Source organism: Octopus sinensis, linkage group LG13, assembly GCF_006345805.1.
Source record: "Octopus sinensis linkage group LG13, ASM634580v1, whole genome shotgun sequence".
NCBI lineage: Eukaryota > Metazoa > Mollusca > Cephalopoda > Octopoda > Octopodidae > Octopus > Octopus sinensis.
The window spans coordinates 17,204,238-17,221,434 of record NC_043009.1 but is presented as its reverse complement, the minus strand read 5'-3'; the positions used below and the strand labels follow the sequence as shown (position 1 = coordinate 17,221,434).

The 17,197-nt window shown below is 36.4% G+C and overlaps 1 protein-coding gene across 4 annotated transcripts in view; it reads left to right on the top strand.

Moving 5' to 3' along the window:
• Nucleotides 1–17,197, top strand: part of LOC115218584 (fibrillin-1) — a 653,797-nt gene that overhangs the window by 477,633 nt on the left and 158,967 nt on the right. For all 4 annotated transcript variants that reach the window (XM_036508171.1, XM_036508172.1, XM_029788478.2 and 1 more), the window contains 3 exons: nucleotides 5,202–5,357; nucleotides 12,306–12,428; nucleotides 14,289–14,414. In XM_036508171.1, the coding sequence (XP_036364064.1) occupies nucleotides 5,202–5,357; nucleotides 12,306–12,428; nucleotides 14,289–14,414 (405 nt within the window). The remainder of the gene's footprint in view (nucleotides 1–5,201; nucleotides 5,358–12,305; nucleotides 12,429–14,288; nucleotides 14,415–17,197) is intronic.

The window sequence follows — 17,197 nt, the reverse complement described above, 5'->3', positions numbered from 1 at the left end:
TCCATTCTAAGAGAAAAAAATTACCTTGTTTGGCAACAAGAAGAACAACTGGTTGTAGAAAATCTGTCTCAATAATTCTTGTCTGATTCATACATAAATAGAAAACTGGATGTTAAAATGATTACAGACGTTTATGTATATATATATGTATACACATATGAAGGGGTGCCAAAAAGTTCCCTGTTTTGGGTAAAAGAAAATACAGGAGGATCAGTTAACTATGAATTTATGCAACATACACTCCTCACAGATTCACATTCTTCAGTGGTTCTTCAGTTTTTCAAAGCCCTGTCAAAGAACTCATCAAGTTAGGCTTCCAGCCAGACCATTCATGATACCCTTAAAGCCAGCAACTTTTCAGCACCCCATCATTATGTGTGTGTGTGTGTGTGTGTGTGTGTGTGTGTTGTGTGTGTGTGTGTGTGTGTGTAAAATAAACACATGTACTATTTGAGTATGTGTGTATATGTTTATTATTATATTATATTAATTTATATTACATTATATCATATTACATACACATACATGCATGTGCATGAGCATATATGTATTTGTATAAATTGTATGTGTTCTGTGTGTGTGTGTGTGTGTGTGTGTGTATGCGTATGTGTGCATGCGTGTATAAATGTAAGAGTGTAGTAATATTTGACACAAAAGGCTATTCAGGTTGAAAGACAAGAAAATATAATAAAAATCTATTTGGAGGATAAAGAGCATACATCATTAAATTATTGAATTAAACATTGGAAATAAATTTGGAAATAAAATTATATAGGGGAGATAATTAGGTGAGAAAGGAAGGAAGATTGAACTAGAACCACATACACACATGTATATATAAGTACATACATATATATATCTGTATGCTTATATATATATATATATACATATATGTATGTATGTATTATGCACATGTACATACATGTATATATATGTATATAAAGATATATGTATATATATATATACATATGTATGTATATATATATATATATATATGTATGTATGTATGTATACACATGCACACATTCACACACATGCACATACACACATACATATGTGTATATTTATATGTGCATGTGTGTTTATTTCCATATTATTTCTGTGTGTCGTCACATTGACACTCTTTTGGTGATGGTGATTTTGGCTGTTTGGTTGGTTCTGATGTGTGAAGTCCAGTGGAATACTCTGTTTGAGAAATAGGCAAATGGTGGCCACAGTAATGGCATCAGGCCATGAAATAATATCTCACTGTGTCTCCTCCAACCCATGCTGGCACATAGAAGAAGTAGACATAAAAGCAATGATGATGGTGATGATAATCATGATGATGATGATGGCAAGGGTGTATTAGATGAACACAGATGAACAGGAAAATGTAAAACAGACAAAGTTAATTAAAAATTAGGATCACAGGTAAAATTGCTTCTTTAAAGAAAAAAAAACTGGAGACAATATCTTTTATCTTTTATTTGTTTCAGTTATTAGACTGTAGCCATACTGGAGCATCCTATTGAGGAATTCTAGTTGGATGAATTGAACCTAGTACTTATTCTTTTTTTTTTAAACCTGGTACCTTTTCTATCAGTCTTTTTTGCTGAACTGCAGGGATGTAAACACACCAACACCAATTGTCAAGTAGCAGTAGTGGGGACAAACACAGATACAAAGACACACATACATACATGCATATATACATACATATATATGTATGTATGTATATTATATATATATATATATATATATATATATTATATTAAATTAGAGACAAAACCACTATTAGGCAAATCAAACAATGAAAGACTTAAGCCAATACATATGATTAATTTATATTATTTAAATATGTAACAAAATTATTAAAAAATATACCCTGTAAGTTTGGATTTATTCCCTAATATTTATTATTATTAATTAATATATATATATATATATATACTGTCCAAGCTTGATTTACGTGTTCACCACCACAACCTCGTTTAGGCTTAGCAGCCCTTCCGGTTTGTTTTCACTGTCCTGTTTGTGTTACCAATTTTGACCCTCTGCAAAATCCCAAATTTTATTGAATTTGCTTTGCGGGAGCAACTGTTTTATCGAACAAAAGTGTATATTGTTGTTAAATGCTCGAAATACAAGAGTAGAAAAACAGCCAACAACTGATGAAGGATCATTCTTTATGTTTGCTTGTTTTATTTTCTATTTGTGTCTTTCGTTGTTTGAAAAAATAGTTCATATTCCATATACTCGTACTTCGTATCCCTTTTGTTGTACACATTTTGTGATGTCCTGTGCCCACATATGCATATATATATATATACGTATAGATGTAAGTATGTACAAATATGTATGTATAAATGGATATATATATATATTTTATATTATTATTATATATATATATATTATTTCTATTATTATTATTATTATTATTATTATTATTATTATTATTATTATTATCATATAATGGGCTTGTTTCTATCAAATCCATTTACAAGATTTTGTTTGGTCCAAGGTTATGGTAGATGACACTTGGCCAATGTGCTGTGCAATGTGACTGAACCCTGAACCATGTCACTGGGATGCAAACATCTTACCGCACAGCCACTCCTGTGCCTATATTTTGAGAATCTGTTTGAATCACTGCGAGAAAGTTTATTTTTTCATTAGCATGTGTGTGTTGGAGTGATGGTGTCTTGGACATGAATTATGAAAGTAATGAGAAAGAATGCAGTAGGAATGGTTGAGAGACGCTGACACATGGATTCAACCAGATGATGGGATTTTCTCTTATAGATAGATAAAACTTTCCTATCAATTATACCAATTCAATCGGAGGAAGTGGCTCTAGGATTTGATCTGAATATTTCTGTGCAAACAAGTTAATAGATGTGAGTGATGAACAATGACTAATGAAATGTCAAAGAGAAAAACGCTCATTCAATGACAAAGTGAGAACAAGGTCATAATTTTGAGTCACTCCTGACAGCGAGAGTTTTAGTCAGACTGATGATGTCGTAACAGCCAAGCGAGCAGGACAGCATGAAGCATCTGTCCGGCAATATTAATAAAGACACCATGTCACTGCACACACACACAGAGAAACACATAAACACACACACACACATACACACATAGGTGCAGGAGTGGCTGTGTGGTAAGTAGCTTGCTTACCAACTACATGGTCCTGGGTTCATTCCCACTGCGTATTGTTGTTTTACTTCTCAGAATGTTCAGACTTGTTTGTTCTGGTAGATTCTTGGAGAATGGACAGCAGCCCGAAGCCAGAGGTCTCACAGGGTCTCTTACCACACATTATAAGCTATCTATTTGTCTATCTATCTATCTATCTATCTATCTATCTATCTATCTATCTATCTATATCTATCTATCTATCTATCTATCTAGCTGTCTGTCTGTATATATATACATACATATATATATACATATATATATACATATATATATATATATATATAATATATATATATATATATATATATATATAATTGTTTTGTCTCGTTTTGTCTCAAAGTCGTAAGACGCCCCCGTATCATTCCTGTTTTTATTCGTTACTGTTTCCAAGTTTATCTTCGTCTCTTGTTTTCCTATTCGTCTCGGTTGTCACATTCTTTCCTTCTACCAAGCAAATCTAATGCCCATAGCTTAGCTTTTCCTTGGGGCTGGCCTTTTCGGAGCAAATCTCAGAATTAAACAGCCGAAATTTGCCATGATGAAACGGTTTCTGACTGAAGAATGAAGGCTCTGAATTACTGTCCGTTTTTCCGTGTTTGTCAATTCGTGAATTTCACGTTCTTTATATATAAGTTTTATTCTATATATATATATATGTATATATATATATATATATATCGTTTTACTTCTCAGAATGTTCAGTCTTGCTTGTTCTGGTAGATACTTGGAGAGTGGACAGCAGCCCACAGCCAGAGGTCTCACAGGGTCTCTTACCACACATTATATGCACTAAACAACAACAACAACTGACCACAATAGCCATAGCTGCTTATAGAGTTGCTTGCAAGGTGGTATCATCAAAATGTTCCCAGAATAGTTATGTTTAAAAAAAATTACATATTTATCTATAGTAGAAAGGAAAATGATATATATATATATATATATATATATATATATATATATATATAAGGTATGTAGAAAAATACAACATGGACAAGAACGTATAACTCTTAGAAGACGATACAATAAACACGGACAGGACATTCGAAACCCTCAGTCTTCAGTCAAGAACCGGATCATCGTAGTAATTTCGGCTGATTAATCTTGAGATTACTAGATCACGGCCAGCCCTCCAAGAAAAACTAAGCAACGAGCATTATATATATATATATATATACATATATATATATATATATATATATATATGTATATAAGGCCTTGTGCCTAGAGTAGGAAGGAAAAGGATATATACATATATATGTGTGTGTGTGTGTGTGTGTGTGTGTGTGTGTGTGTGTGTGTGTGTGTGTGTATGTGCATGTGTGTATAAAATATTTTGTAATTATATGCATAATTATAACAAGGGATCGGCTTTATGCCTCACCATGCACTGCAAGAAATAGACACCAAACTCCTTTTTACTACCTTAAAATCTCCGAGAATAACACTTTACTGTAGGCAAGCAAATGAAAAATAATGAATCAATAAGGCTGCTTAACTATGAATGTGTTTCGAACTGAAATTAAAAAATTATTTTACTCACTGTTTTGCATCAGCATAGTATTCCATTTAACTTCACGAGTATTTCAAAGTATGCACGTGACCAGCAACATCGCAAGTCCAATACCAATCCACACTCATAAAAATATACTGCTGAATATAATTTATATCTTTCTTTTATACCCATCTGTAGTGTGTTAAGATCTAGACTGCAGAATGGGGCAAGAACGCAAAACATCCAGATAGATGATACAAAATGTTTAAATACACACACACACGCGCACATCCACACATGCACACACACACACACATACACACACACACACATACACACACACACATAAAATCAAAGCCCATTCTAATAAAGGTGTTGTTATTCACACTGTCTCCCTCCCTCCCCATCTTTCTCCCCCTCTCCCTCTACTTTCTGTTCCTCCTCCACTAACATTTATATCTCAGAAAATATTAGACATGAGATGGCTGATATTTACCGATTCCTTTTTACAATAATTCTTCAGGTTGCCTGCGGAACACATACCGTTCAAAGACTGATGTTATCTGTGTTCAATGTCCCAACTCCTCCCACACAGATGGTCCATTGAAAACCTCAATTAAAGATTGCTTCTGTAATGAAGGTTACCAAGGAAGTCCACCTGACAACATTCCATGTGAAGGTAAGTACATTTTAGAATTTGTTTTGGCTTAGACTCTTTTCCTTCTTTCTTGTTTGTCTTTTAGATAAATCTGTGAGTATGATATTATTTTTGATGACTGACCACTACTGTGCCAGGAAGGGAGCCTCCAAGTGGTCACACAACCTGCTAAGTCTTAGAAAAATTATAAAAGGCCTTCTTAAAGTATGGACACATTAGGATATGTAGAACTAGATAGAATCTGACTAAGATAGAAATAGCTAGGATGTTCGCAGAAACAAAAATGTTCAAATGTTCAAAGAAAATGTCCAAAGAAAAGACAGGATATTCATAAACCTTTGATTCTAATTCAGTTCATTAAAGGCTGAATTAGCACTAAGCAACAACAACTGACCAAAATAGCCATAGCTGCTTATAGTGTTGCTTTCAAGGTGGTATCGTAATGTTCCCAGACTAGTTATGTTTAATAAAAAAATAACATATTCATCTAAGGTTTAACATCATTTCCTTCAAAATAGTCACCTTACAAAGCAATAACACCGGTCCTAGCATTTCTGCCACTTTTGGACTGGAAGTCGTTTTCTGTAAGTCGAGGACATTCTGTGATTTGCTCTGTATCTTGACAACAGTGCAAAAAAAAGTGACTTTTGAGCAACATTTTCATCTGGGGAAGGAACGAAAGTCCACAGTTGCTAAATCTAGTGGATAGGGCAGATGCAGAAGTGTTACCATATTGTTTTTGGCAAGAAACTCACAAGTGAGGAGTGCTCAGTGACAAGGCGCATTGTTGTGATGAAGAATCGAATTCCTTGTGCTCCACAGATCCATCGCTTTAGCCAAATCTCCTCCCTCGAGTGCTTCCAAATGCCATTGACTGTCCTCTGATGATCCACATTTCCTGAGGCTGATGCTCGTAGCAGATCTCCCACATCACTCTTTGTTTTTCGGGGATGTTCTTCCACTTTTGAAGTGCTTGTGCTATCTGAAACATTGGGCACAACCCATTGCCTTGTCCCTGTAAGCTTGCCAAAGCATGCATAATGTCTCTGTAGCAGACTTCCCAAGTTTAATGCAAAATTTCAAGATGCCTCTTTGTTGCAACTTCCAGTCTATGACAGAAATTACAAACTACAGCATACACATCACAAAAACACAAATTCCACAACTTGCAAAGTCAACACTGCAATGTCACTCGGCACACTGTCTCATGAAGGTCACTGCTAGCTCTCACTGTGCCCACAACCATGTGCTGCCATCTGTTGGTGTGCTACAGAACTAGTCCCAGAACTTTTTGATACCACCTCGTATAGTGCTGTATTAGAGTGTGTTGTGCATAAGGTGGTGAGCTGGCAGAAACGCTAGCAAGCCAGACAAAATGCTTAGCGATATTTTGTCTGTCTTCATGTTCTGAGTTCAAATTCCGTCAAGGTCGTCTTTGCCTTTCATCCTTTCAGGGTCAATAAATTAAGCACCAGTTGCATACTGGGGTTGATCTAATCAACTGGGCCCCTCCCCCAAAAATTCAGGCCTTGTGTCTAGAGTAGAAAAGTGTGTTATGGGCATACTCGCTGTCCAGTCTGTTCCTACCTGATCAGGAAGGGGATGAGGGAAGAGTGATGATGGGACTGGAAGCAAGGGGAAGTGATGTCACATCAAGAAGATGGGTCTTTGGACAACCCCTTTCTTCATTGGGACATCAAACACAATAGACGTGGATTGTTTTAGGGAGTAAACTTTTCTGGGCAGAAGCAGCTTGGGTAGAGTGCACATGTGAGGGTGCAACTGTTGAGTTTTGCTGGTTCCTGTGACCCTCGTTCCGGATATGCTGTTGCTGGTTGCATCTTGAGGGGAAAGCAGCACTATTTGTGTGTCTAGCAAACATTCACAAATGTCTCCTTCAAATCTCTAAGGCAATGTGTCACATGACCCAATGAAGGGACTATATACTTAAATAGTAAAGGGTACATGGGGTGGGGGTGGGGTGGAAGTTTGTTGGAGAGGGTTACAAAGATAATTTGATTAGATATTTGAAATATAATTTGTGAAGGAAAGCTGGTGGGGTTGGGGAGAAAGAAGAGAGGGTGGAGAATTCAGGCCAAATCACATTTGAAATAAGGTATTTTGATCAGACCTCCAGATATGGCTGTTTTAAGAAGTTGTTGGAATATGGTGGTATCAGAATAGTGGTATTGGTCATAGTGGTGGTGATGAGGGCAGGGTGGCAGTGCAGGGTAGAGAAGGAGTGGTGGAAGCTGTGGGGTTGGTTAAAGTGTTGAGGGTGTGGTGGTAACAGGAGTAGTAAAGGGGTAATAGTAGGGGTGGTGGTAGTAAATATGGTATTGATAGCAGTGGTAGTGGTGGTGGTGGTGGTGGTGGTGGTAGCAGTAGTAGTAGTTGTAGTGGTGGCAGTAGCAGTGCTGACAATGGTTCTAATTTTTGTTCAGATTTTGCTCAACATCAAAAGTAATTTATTTCATTAAAAATACAAAAAAAACGTTTTTCTTTCAATAGGAAACCAAAAAATATATAAAAAGTTTCATTAAAATTAAAGATGCAGTGAGTAAGAAAGATAAAAATATGATAAAGTTTTTTGGAAAGAGATGAAAAATGTGTATGTATTTCACCAGCATCAACATAGTAGCATGATGATGATGATGAAGATGGTGATGATAATGATGTTGATGGTGATGATGATGATGGTGATGATGGTGATGGTGATGATGGTGATAATGTTAGTGATGATGAAAACGATGATAGTGGTGATGCTGGTGATGATGAAGAAAACGGGGATGAGGTTGATGATGGTGAAGAAGAAGAGGATGATGATGATACTGATGTTGATGCTGCCAACAATGATGATGATGATGGTGATAACAATGACAACAACAACAATGCCAATGATGATGACAGTGATCACAATGAAGATGACAACAACATCAGTGATAACGATAAAAAAACGAAGGTGGTGGTGGTGATGTTGTTATTGTTGGTAGCTGGGATGATAAGAAGGATGAAAGTAATAATCATGAAGATGATAAATCGAATGATCACAATATCAGCAATAACAACAACAATGAAAAGGATGATGATGATGGAAGTGTTAATAATGAAGATGATTGTCATCATCATCAGCATGACCTTCTAAAATAACTGAAATTTCAAGAGTAGTGATGATGATGACCATGATGATGATGATGATGATGATGATGATGATGATGATTATGATGATTGAATATTTGCACCAGTAGTGACAATGATGACAATGAGAGTGATGATAATTGTAATGTTGATGAAAACCCTGATTATGATGTAAATGACATTGATAACAACTCGATGATGATGATTATCATGATGATGATGATGTTGTGTTAGGTATTTAAAAACAAATTTTCAACCCCACCTCTCATAAAATAAAAAACGAAAAAACTGCAAATCCATAATTGTCAATTCCCTTAATAAGTTAATTGCTATAATTAATCAGACAATTATTACTCAATGACAACTTTCCCATTTAATTTATCACTTTTATAAGAAAACATGACAGTTTAACAACAACTACCACTACTACTATTACTACTACTACTACTACTACTACTACTACTACTACTATTGCAGTTGTTGCTGTAACAACTAGCAAAAGTAATTCTTGTGAAAAATTTGGAAAAATATTTTATTAGAAAACATGAGTTTGACCACCACCCCCACTGCTGCTGCTGCTGCTGCTGCTGCAACTACTACTACTACTACTACTACTACTACTACTACTACTACTACTACTACTACTACTACTACTACTACCAACTTCATCACAACAACTGCACTAAAACCCCTTTTTACCCATCACCCTTAGTTGTCTATGCTGTTGATGAAAGAGTAGGAATGTTTTACATTCCTTTTCTTAGTTCATATTGTTGTGCTTAAAATCTTTGTTGACAACAACAGGTAAGATATTCACTAGCTATAGGCTGGGTTTATATTGATGTGAATTGTGGTGGTGTGGTGAGTAATTAAGGTTGCTCATCAGTTCTTGTAATTACACTGAATTTCTGCTAATTGAAAAGAAAATCTATATCATGGTGATAACTGATAAAATACGAAAGGACAAATACTTGAGTTCAAAACTCCCAATATCCTGGTACAAGATGTCCATAGGATCTCAGTTCTGGTTTGAACTTTAATAATCAGTCACCATTATAATTTAGGTCATCAACTTTTCTCTAATTTGGGACATCTTCTTCAAGAATTCAGGACTTAAAAATGTGCAAATCATAGTTTTAAAGACAGCATTTTATTGTGAGTAAGCTGTATGGACACAGGCATGAAGATGGAGCAAGGGTATTTGCATCACAATCTTATGTTTTTGGGTTCAATCCCATTGCATTGCACCTCATGCAAACTTCTCCTAACCATAATCTCAGATTGAGTAATAACACAGGAACTGCCACATTAAGTTGGCAACGAACCATCACTTTATACACACACACACACGTACAAGGTGCTTGGGCTAAATTTGACAGTTGGCATAAAAAGAAAAGGAAACAATATCCCATCCAAAAAATAAAAAAATATCAGGCCTGATTATGGCTGAGAGATGGAACATGCATTGCTCACTGTGTCACTAGAGAGATCTTCAAAACCCTCCTTGATCTTGGCCACCAACTCAGCTTTGGTGTAGTAGTTGGTGTCTTTCTCAACCATGTCCCACAGATGGGATTACAATTAGGGGAATTAGGAGGCCAGAAATTGGGGTTCACCATTGTTCATCATCACCACATTCATCTCTACTTCCATCACTAAATGCATATCACTCTCTTCTCACACTCTTATAAACCTACCCTTCCATCCATTCTCTTATACCCATCTTCCAGTGCCATCAGTTTGCTTTGATACCTTGTCACTTCCATTTTTATCTTTCCAGTTACTCCCACTCACCCTTGAATAATGTGAAGTAACCATGTATATCTTCTACAGCAAGACACCCATACCTGTTTCTCTATCATACTTTAGTTTCTCAACATCTGGCATAACCCCTCACCCCACTCTCTGCTACAACCCCACTCACTTCAGGTGACTTTTTCTTTATCTTGCAAGTTACTTGGCAAACTCACTATTGTTAGTGTCATCAAATTCTGTTAAACAGTTGGCATTCAGGAGGGCAGCCAGCTGTTGCAACTATGACAATACAGACGTTGGAGCTTAATGCAGTCTTCCTGTCACTTGCTAGCAGGGAAGACGGATATTGCATTAGGATGAAGATGATGACGTTATCTGCACATGCATAGAATAAACACATACCTGTATGTGTGCGCTTGTGTGGGTGTGTATGCATTTTGCTGATGTATACTGATGAAAAATGGAAAAAACTAGTGACGGGCCCTTGTCATTTTCCCCATCAGAAATGCAGTGAACCTGTAAATGACCCAACAAAAACCTGTAACTAATGCTGTTGTTGTTCAAAGATTGCGATGCAAAAATAAATTAGCTGCTCTACTGAGAAGGTCAGACAACCACAGTGACATTGTGACCTTTCCCCAAAGCTGACTGGTCTCATACAACCACTCAGGTACTCCTGACTTATCAGTCTCTCCTACTCTCATCTCACCTTGAAACACCTCATTACCTCCTCCCTAGAATGTCAACCATCTGGAATTCTTTACCTGCACATGTTTTCCTGACAGCCATCAACTAGTTACTATTCTTGGAAAACATTGACAGTCTTGAAGAACCAAATCATTTGTAAGCAATGGAAATATATAAACGTAAAACGTCTCTTTATTCCTGCCGAAGTCGACTTTGCCTTTTATCCTTTCGGGGTCGATAAATAAAGTACCAGTCTCACACTGGGGTCGGTGTAATCGGCTTAATCCGTTCGTCTGTCCTTGTTTGTCCCCTCTATGTTTAGCCCCTTGTGGGTAGTAAAGAAATATATATTAGATAGACTATAATGCTATGAAGTGAGTAACTGAGACGGTGGCTTGGGTGTATACCCCTACTGTGGTGGTGGTGTAATTGTAGTCAGTAGAAAGGAATAAACAGACTTCAGCTGTTGAGTACTGTTAGTACGGTACAGCTGTACAATACATAACAAATCTGTCTGGAGGTTATCTAGCAACAGACAAGTGCTTACTCAGCAACACACTACAACCATTGATTCACAAGCATGCAACATCTCTATCCACACTGATGTCACGACAATAATGGCTCCAGTTCCATCTTCAGCATTCAGATTACTCTGTGAAATGTATGTGGGGGGGGGGGATGCTGACAAGTTCCTGGCTTTGGGTAAAAGAAAACACAGGAGTGGGATCAGTTAATTATGATCTTATTCAACATATTCCCCACTCAGATTCAAACCCTTATTGCAGCAGTCCATCAGTTTCTCCAAGCCCTGTAAAAGAACTCAGAAAGCTGGGTCTCCAGCCAGGCCTTTCACGATACCCTTAAAGCCAAGAAATTTTCAGCACTCCCTCATTATGATTTTTTATTTACCTTGTTTTGAATTAATCCTGCTTTGAGATTTCATCGATGTGATTGTTTATTTTTCGAATAACTTTGTAGGGTAGGTGTGAGAGGTTGGATCTGGTCAATTTGAGCATAAAACATTTAGAATATGGCTGGTTTAAATGCTAAACTAGCAAACTAAGAACTGGCCTCACCCCACCCCACCCCACACACACACAAACATATGTGCGCACACACACACACACACAAACACACACACACACACACAAACACACACACACACACACCACACACACACACACACACACACACACACACACGATGCAGTTGCCCCTTTCTTTCTTCAGATTACTTAAATATCACACTTGCCACATTCTGTGCTAAATTGTCCAATACTTGCCCCTCAGAATAAATATCTTTCAGAAATTCTTCAGGAATGGGTCTGTTAGTAACTTTATTGGAAATATTGAAGTGTTTACCATTTATCATTTGTCATTTTCTCCACAGACATTGATGAATGCGAGAACAATTATTTTGCCTGTGAACACAAATGTCACAATACTCCTGGCTCTGTCCACTGTTCCTGTCCCAAAGGATTCCAACTAACAGAAAATAAGAAGAACTGCACTGGTAATAAGCACTTTACTATTCATTGTTGCTGTTGTTGTTGTTGTTGTGTTGTTGTTGTTGTGTTGTTGTTGTTCTTCTTCTTCTTCTTCTTCTTCTTCTTCTTCTTCTTCATCTTCTAAATATCTCTCAGGATCACAGAATCATGTGATATATAAGGAATAGTCAGTCTTGGAAACAAATGAAAGACGACTACTTTGTATGTAAATTTGACAATAAAAAATATTTTGCAACGATGCCATCATCAATAAAATTGCGTCTCAGAGCTTTTCGTAAAGAAGATGGATGACTATTGTAGAGCTTTCAATAATTTATCTAATGTCAATAGATTACAGCATAAAAGGTCTAAGACAATGAAGGGGAGTCTGTAGGATTGCTTGACCTACTATAAATAATAGCCTTTGGTGAAAGTCATCCCTGCTGTTCCATGGTTTTGGAGTTTTCTAGTGAAACATATTTATGCAATGTTGATGCAGTCAGCTGAATGATTAGGTGTGTCCCATAGGTATTTTGCTCTTTGATCATTTTTCTAACCATGACCACCCTACCTGGATTTGCTATATTATATTTAGGACTAATTTATCCACTATATTCTTCTATTGTGATGATAAAATAGTAGAATCTAAAGTAGATTTGCCTGCTATCTGTAGCAGGTCAATTAACCTAACTGAATTTCCCTCATCCTTTCAGTCCTATTATGGTGTTATCCATAGGAAGTGGACAAATTTAAAAGCTTTATGATATTTAACTGCTTTATAAAAAAATAGAATTTCTTTTTTTTTTTTTGTGGTAGGAGCAAATATTCACACTGTAAAGTTGTTGGCATTAGGGAGAGCAAAGAGACCATGCCAAAACAGATTGGGGTCTGGAGAGCTCTCTGGTTGGCCAGCTCCTGTCAAACTGCTCAACCCATTCCAGCATGTTAAATGGATGCTAAACAATGATGATGATGATGAAGATGAAGTTATGCCACCATTCTACAAGGCTCACACAAGTCTTTCAATAAAGTAATACTCCCAGATCAAGAACAGTGTTGCTGAGAAGGGCCACTTGACTAATTGGCAGACATGTTGTCTACTCTGTCTTTTTTTTCTATAATAGTCTCTGTTTCTTGGAGCTCGCTGATTTTGTACTTCCACCACTCAGGCATTCCCAAACCACTTATCTCTCCACCTCACATCAACCCTGCTGCATCCCCTCCCCTCCTCTGCATTAACTACTATTCTCAGTATAAAATTTTGTGAGAATTGTTGCTGCTATGTGGTATGAGATATATAATCTAGCTGCTATATTGTGACAGTCAAACACATATAGAGGTTTCTCCTCACACTACCACTCAAGCATTCCTGACTCAGTTCTATCTCCTATTCTCATCACCAATATTGAGTTCATCCCACCTTGAGTCATCTCCTTAACTCCTTTCCAAGTTCTTCCTTAAAATGTCAGCTATCTGGTATTCTCTGCCAGGTCATGTTTTTTCTGGCAGGTCATGTTTTTCACAGCCCTCTTGTGTTGCAATACAGGGTAAAACGTTTCATATGTGTCCGATGGCATTGATTACTGTCGTTGTTTGTACTGAATTATTTTGTAGGGCAGTGAACTGGTAGAATCATAAGCACGCTGGGCAAAATGCTTAGTGACATCTTGTCTGTTTTTACATTTTGAGTTCAAATTCTGCTGAAGTCAGCTTTGTCTGTCATCCTTTTAAGGTCAGTAAAATACCAGTTGAGTAAATGGAGTCAATGAAATCAACTTAGCTCCATTCTTAAAGTTGTTGGCCTTGTGCCAGAATCTGAAATCAGTATTAAATTATTTTGTACCTATGCTAGAAATAATTATTTTTATGTACTTTTTCTTGTTTAGACATCAATGAATGCCTTAGCAGTAATGGGAACTGTGCACAAATCTGCATTAACACTATTGGCTCTCATCATTGTGAGTGTGAACCAGAGAGATATGTTTTGGCAGAAAATGGATTTTCCTGTTCTGGTAAGTTAATATTACTAAAGTCATCCTATTTAGATGCTGAGAATAAAACTGCAAAGAATTGCTTGGGAACTTCACTTCTAAAAGACATGTATCACTCATCTATTCTCTCATGTAAAATCTTTAGAAAATTAGATTCTGCTATCATTTTGTGTATATAAAATGTGCTATTGAAATATTTACCAAAATTAAATGCCATCTCAAGAATTACACTGGGTTGGTTTTTAGTTAAGAAAACAGAGAATTGTAGAAGGAATCTAGAAAGGAAGCTTTGCTCTTTATTACTTTTTGAACAGTTTGGTACCTATTCTGCAAGAAGTAATGATTATTTTGTCTCAACTATCAATGCTGCAAAAGATGATTGAATGGTTAACGAGTAAAAGAAGGCAAACACTAACGTATGGTATAAACAATTATCCTTTTAGATAATACCAACAGCATAAGTTGATGGAATAAACTAAAGATGTGTTGACTGACAAGTGTATATTAGAAGTCCTTATGGTATTGTGATACAAAATAGCAGGCTTCATTTGTCTATCACAATGAAATTTTATCAAAATATGAAGTAGTTACTCAAACGATATTTGATTGTAGCATCTAAGACTGATGTTAATGACTATAGGACTTTAGAGAGCTGTTGATCCATTGAGTCAAATTCATCAATTATATTTAAAAATAACTACAAAATGAATTATTGCTATTTTAAATTTTATTGTGTTGTTATTGGCACATATATCATTCTGAATAATGGTTTCAGTGAAGAGCATTAATAGACATTTAGACATGATGATGAGTTGTTGTGTTGTGTGGTAAAAGAAAATCTATTGCATGGACACAACTGATAAAGCATGAAGGAATGACCCATAAGTTCAAGAATACTGACCTGTAAAGGCTTCAGAACTACTGATCTCAGAAACACTGAAGATAAAATGAATTAGGAAAAAAAAAAAAAAAAAGAACAGAAAATGTAACAGCTTTAATTATTATTATTTTTTTGTTTGTTAGTATTACATGTTGCTTGACTTTGTATGACAGTGAATAAAATAAGAGTACAAAGGAAGATGTGAAAATTATCAAAATTTTAAGTATGATTTAATTTGTCCTCTGTCCTAATTGGGTAAAATTTCACAGTTCCAAATATCAGCTCGAGGAGAGAAATCGGTGATTCTTAAGTTAGTTGGATATGTTATGTTACTTTAGGAAAAACAATGAGTGAGAAAGCAGCTGGTCATGGCATTGGTCAATGTACAGGGTGCGGTGAATTAACTGTTGTCTAAATTATGCAACAATGAAAATAACAATGACATCTAATTTTAACAGACATATTTACCAAAATTACATGGAAATATCTTGAAATACTTAAGAGTGAATTTATTCAATAAAATCGCCATTGGCTTCAACCATGGCCTCTAGACAACTTCGGAATCTCCTGCAACTCTTCTGGGTGGCCTCCTTGTTTAATTTGGTGAATGCTGCCATAATCCTTGCCTTCAGTTCATTTTCGGTGTTACACGTAGTTTTGTTGGTTTCTTGCTCAACTGTGCCCCACACATTATCATCAAAGGGGTTACAGTCTGGGGAGCTAGGTGGTCAGATGTTAGGGGTGATGTGGTCACAGAAATTGTCTGGCAGTCATGGCTGGGTTCTGCTTGTGTGGCATGGTGCAGAGTCCTGTTGCCAAACATAATGTCTTCCAGCAACCATCCTCTTGACCCAGGGTGACACTACCTCCTCCACTTGATGTTGACTTCTGTGTTCAGTCTGAATCTGTGTGGGAAGACGAATGGAGGCATAATGTCGCCATCACTAGTGATCACTCCAAACACCATGATGTTTGAATGTTTGATTTTTATCACTCTCAGCACAATTTTTATCACTTCCAAGCAGTACAGAATGTTGTTTCCAAATTTCTGACGGAGTGAATTGCATCATGGTGCTGTTTTTTCTCACAGATGGTGCCCAACTGACCCTACTATACTGTGTAGTTGACGAAATCAAAAACAAACAACGTGCATGTGGGAAATTAAAAGTATAAAGTGGTGACAATTTACCCATTGCACCCAGCATATATGGAAAAGACAATTATATTGGTATGCACTTGGAAATACACGATACCAGCTGAATAACACCAGTGGCCTGAGTGTCGAAATGTAACTGTGAAAGAACAATGAAGACTTGAAAGGAAATGGTTAAACACAGACTTGGGAATATTGTAAAAGTGTTAGATGAGAGGGAAAAAAAGAAGCGTTGAAAGATATGAAGAAATGATTCAGTGAACCATGTAACATGTATGAGTATAGATGTAACCAGAGTGAAAGAGGAGCAGTGAAACTCTTCCTGTGTATAGGTGTGAAGAGACATACAATATCCTTTGGCCTGTCACATCTACTAATTAAAGTTTGATCACCAAAATATATTTGCCCCCAGGCACCAAGTATCTTTTCTGTGCAACTGACCAAAGGAGTAATATAAATGAACTGGATTATGATCATGATGATTAAAAAGTGACCATTTGTTTCCAAAGAATAGTATTTAGAATATCAAAATTTGGATATCTTATCCATAAAAGCAAATGCATAAAAAAATCAATAAGTAATTCTGTAATTCTATAAGTGCCGTGTAGTATAAGTTGAGCAAGTTTGTTTGCAACCATATATAATATGCATGAGTGTGTGTATGTGTGTGCGTGTGTGTGTGTGTATGTGTGTGTGTAGAGTGAGACAGACAGACAGACACAGTGTATAGACACCAATCTGGTGGATTGTACATGTAATTCAAAAGATAAA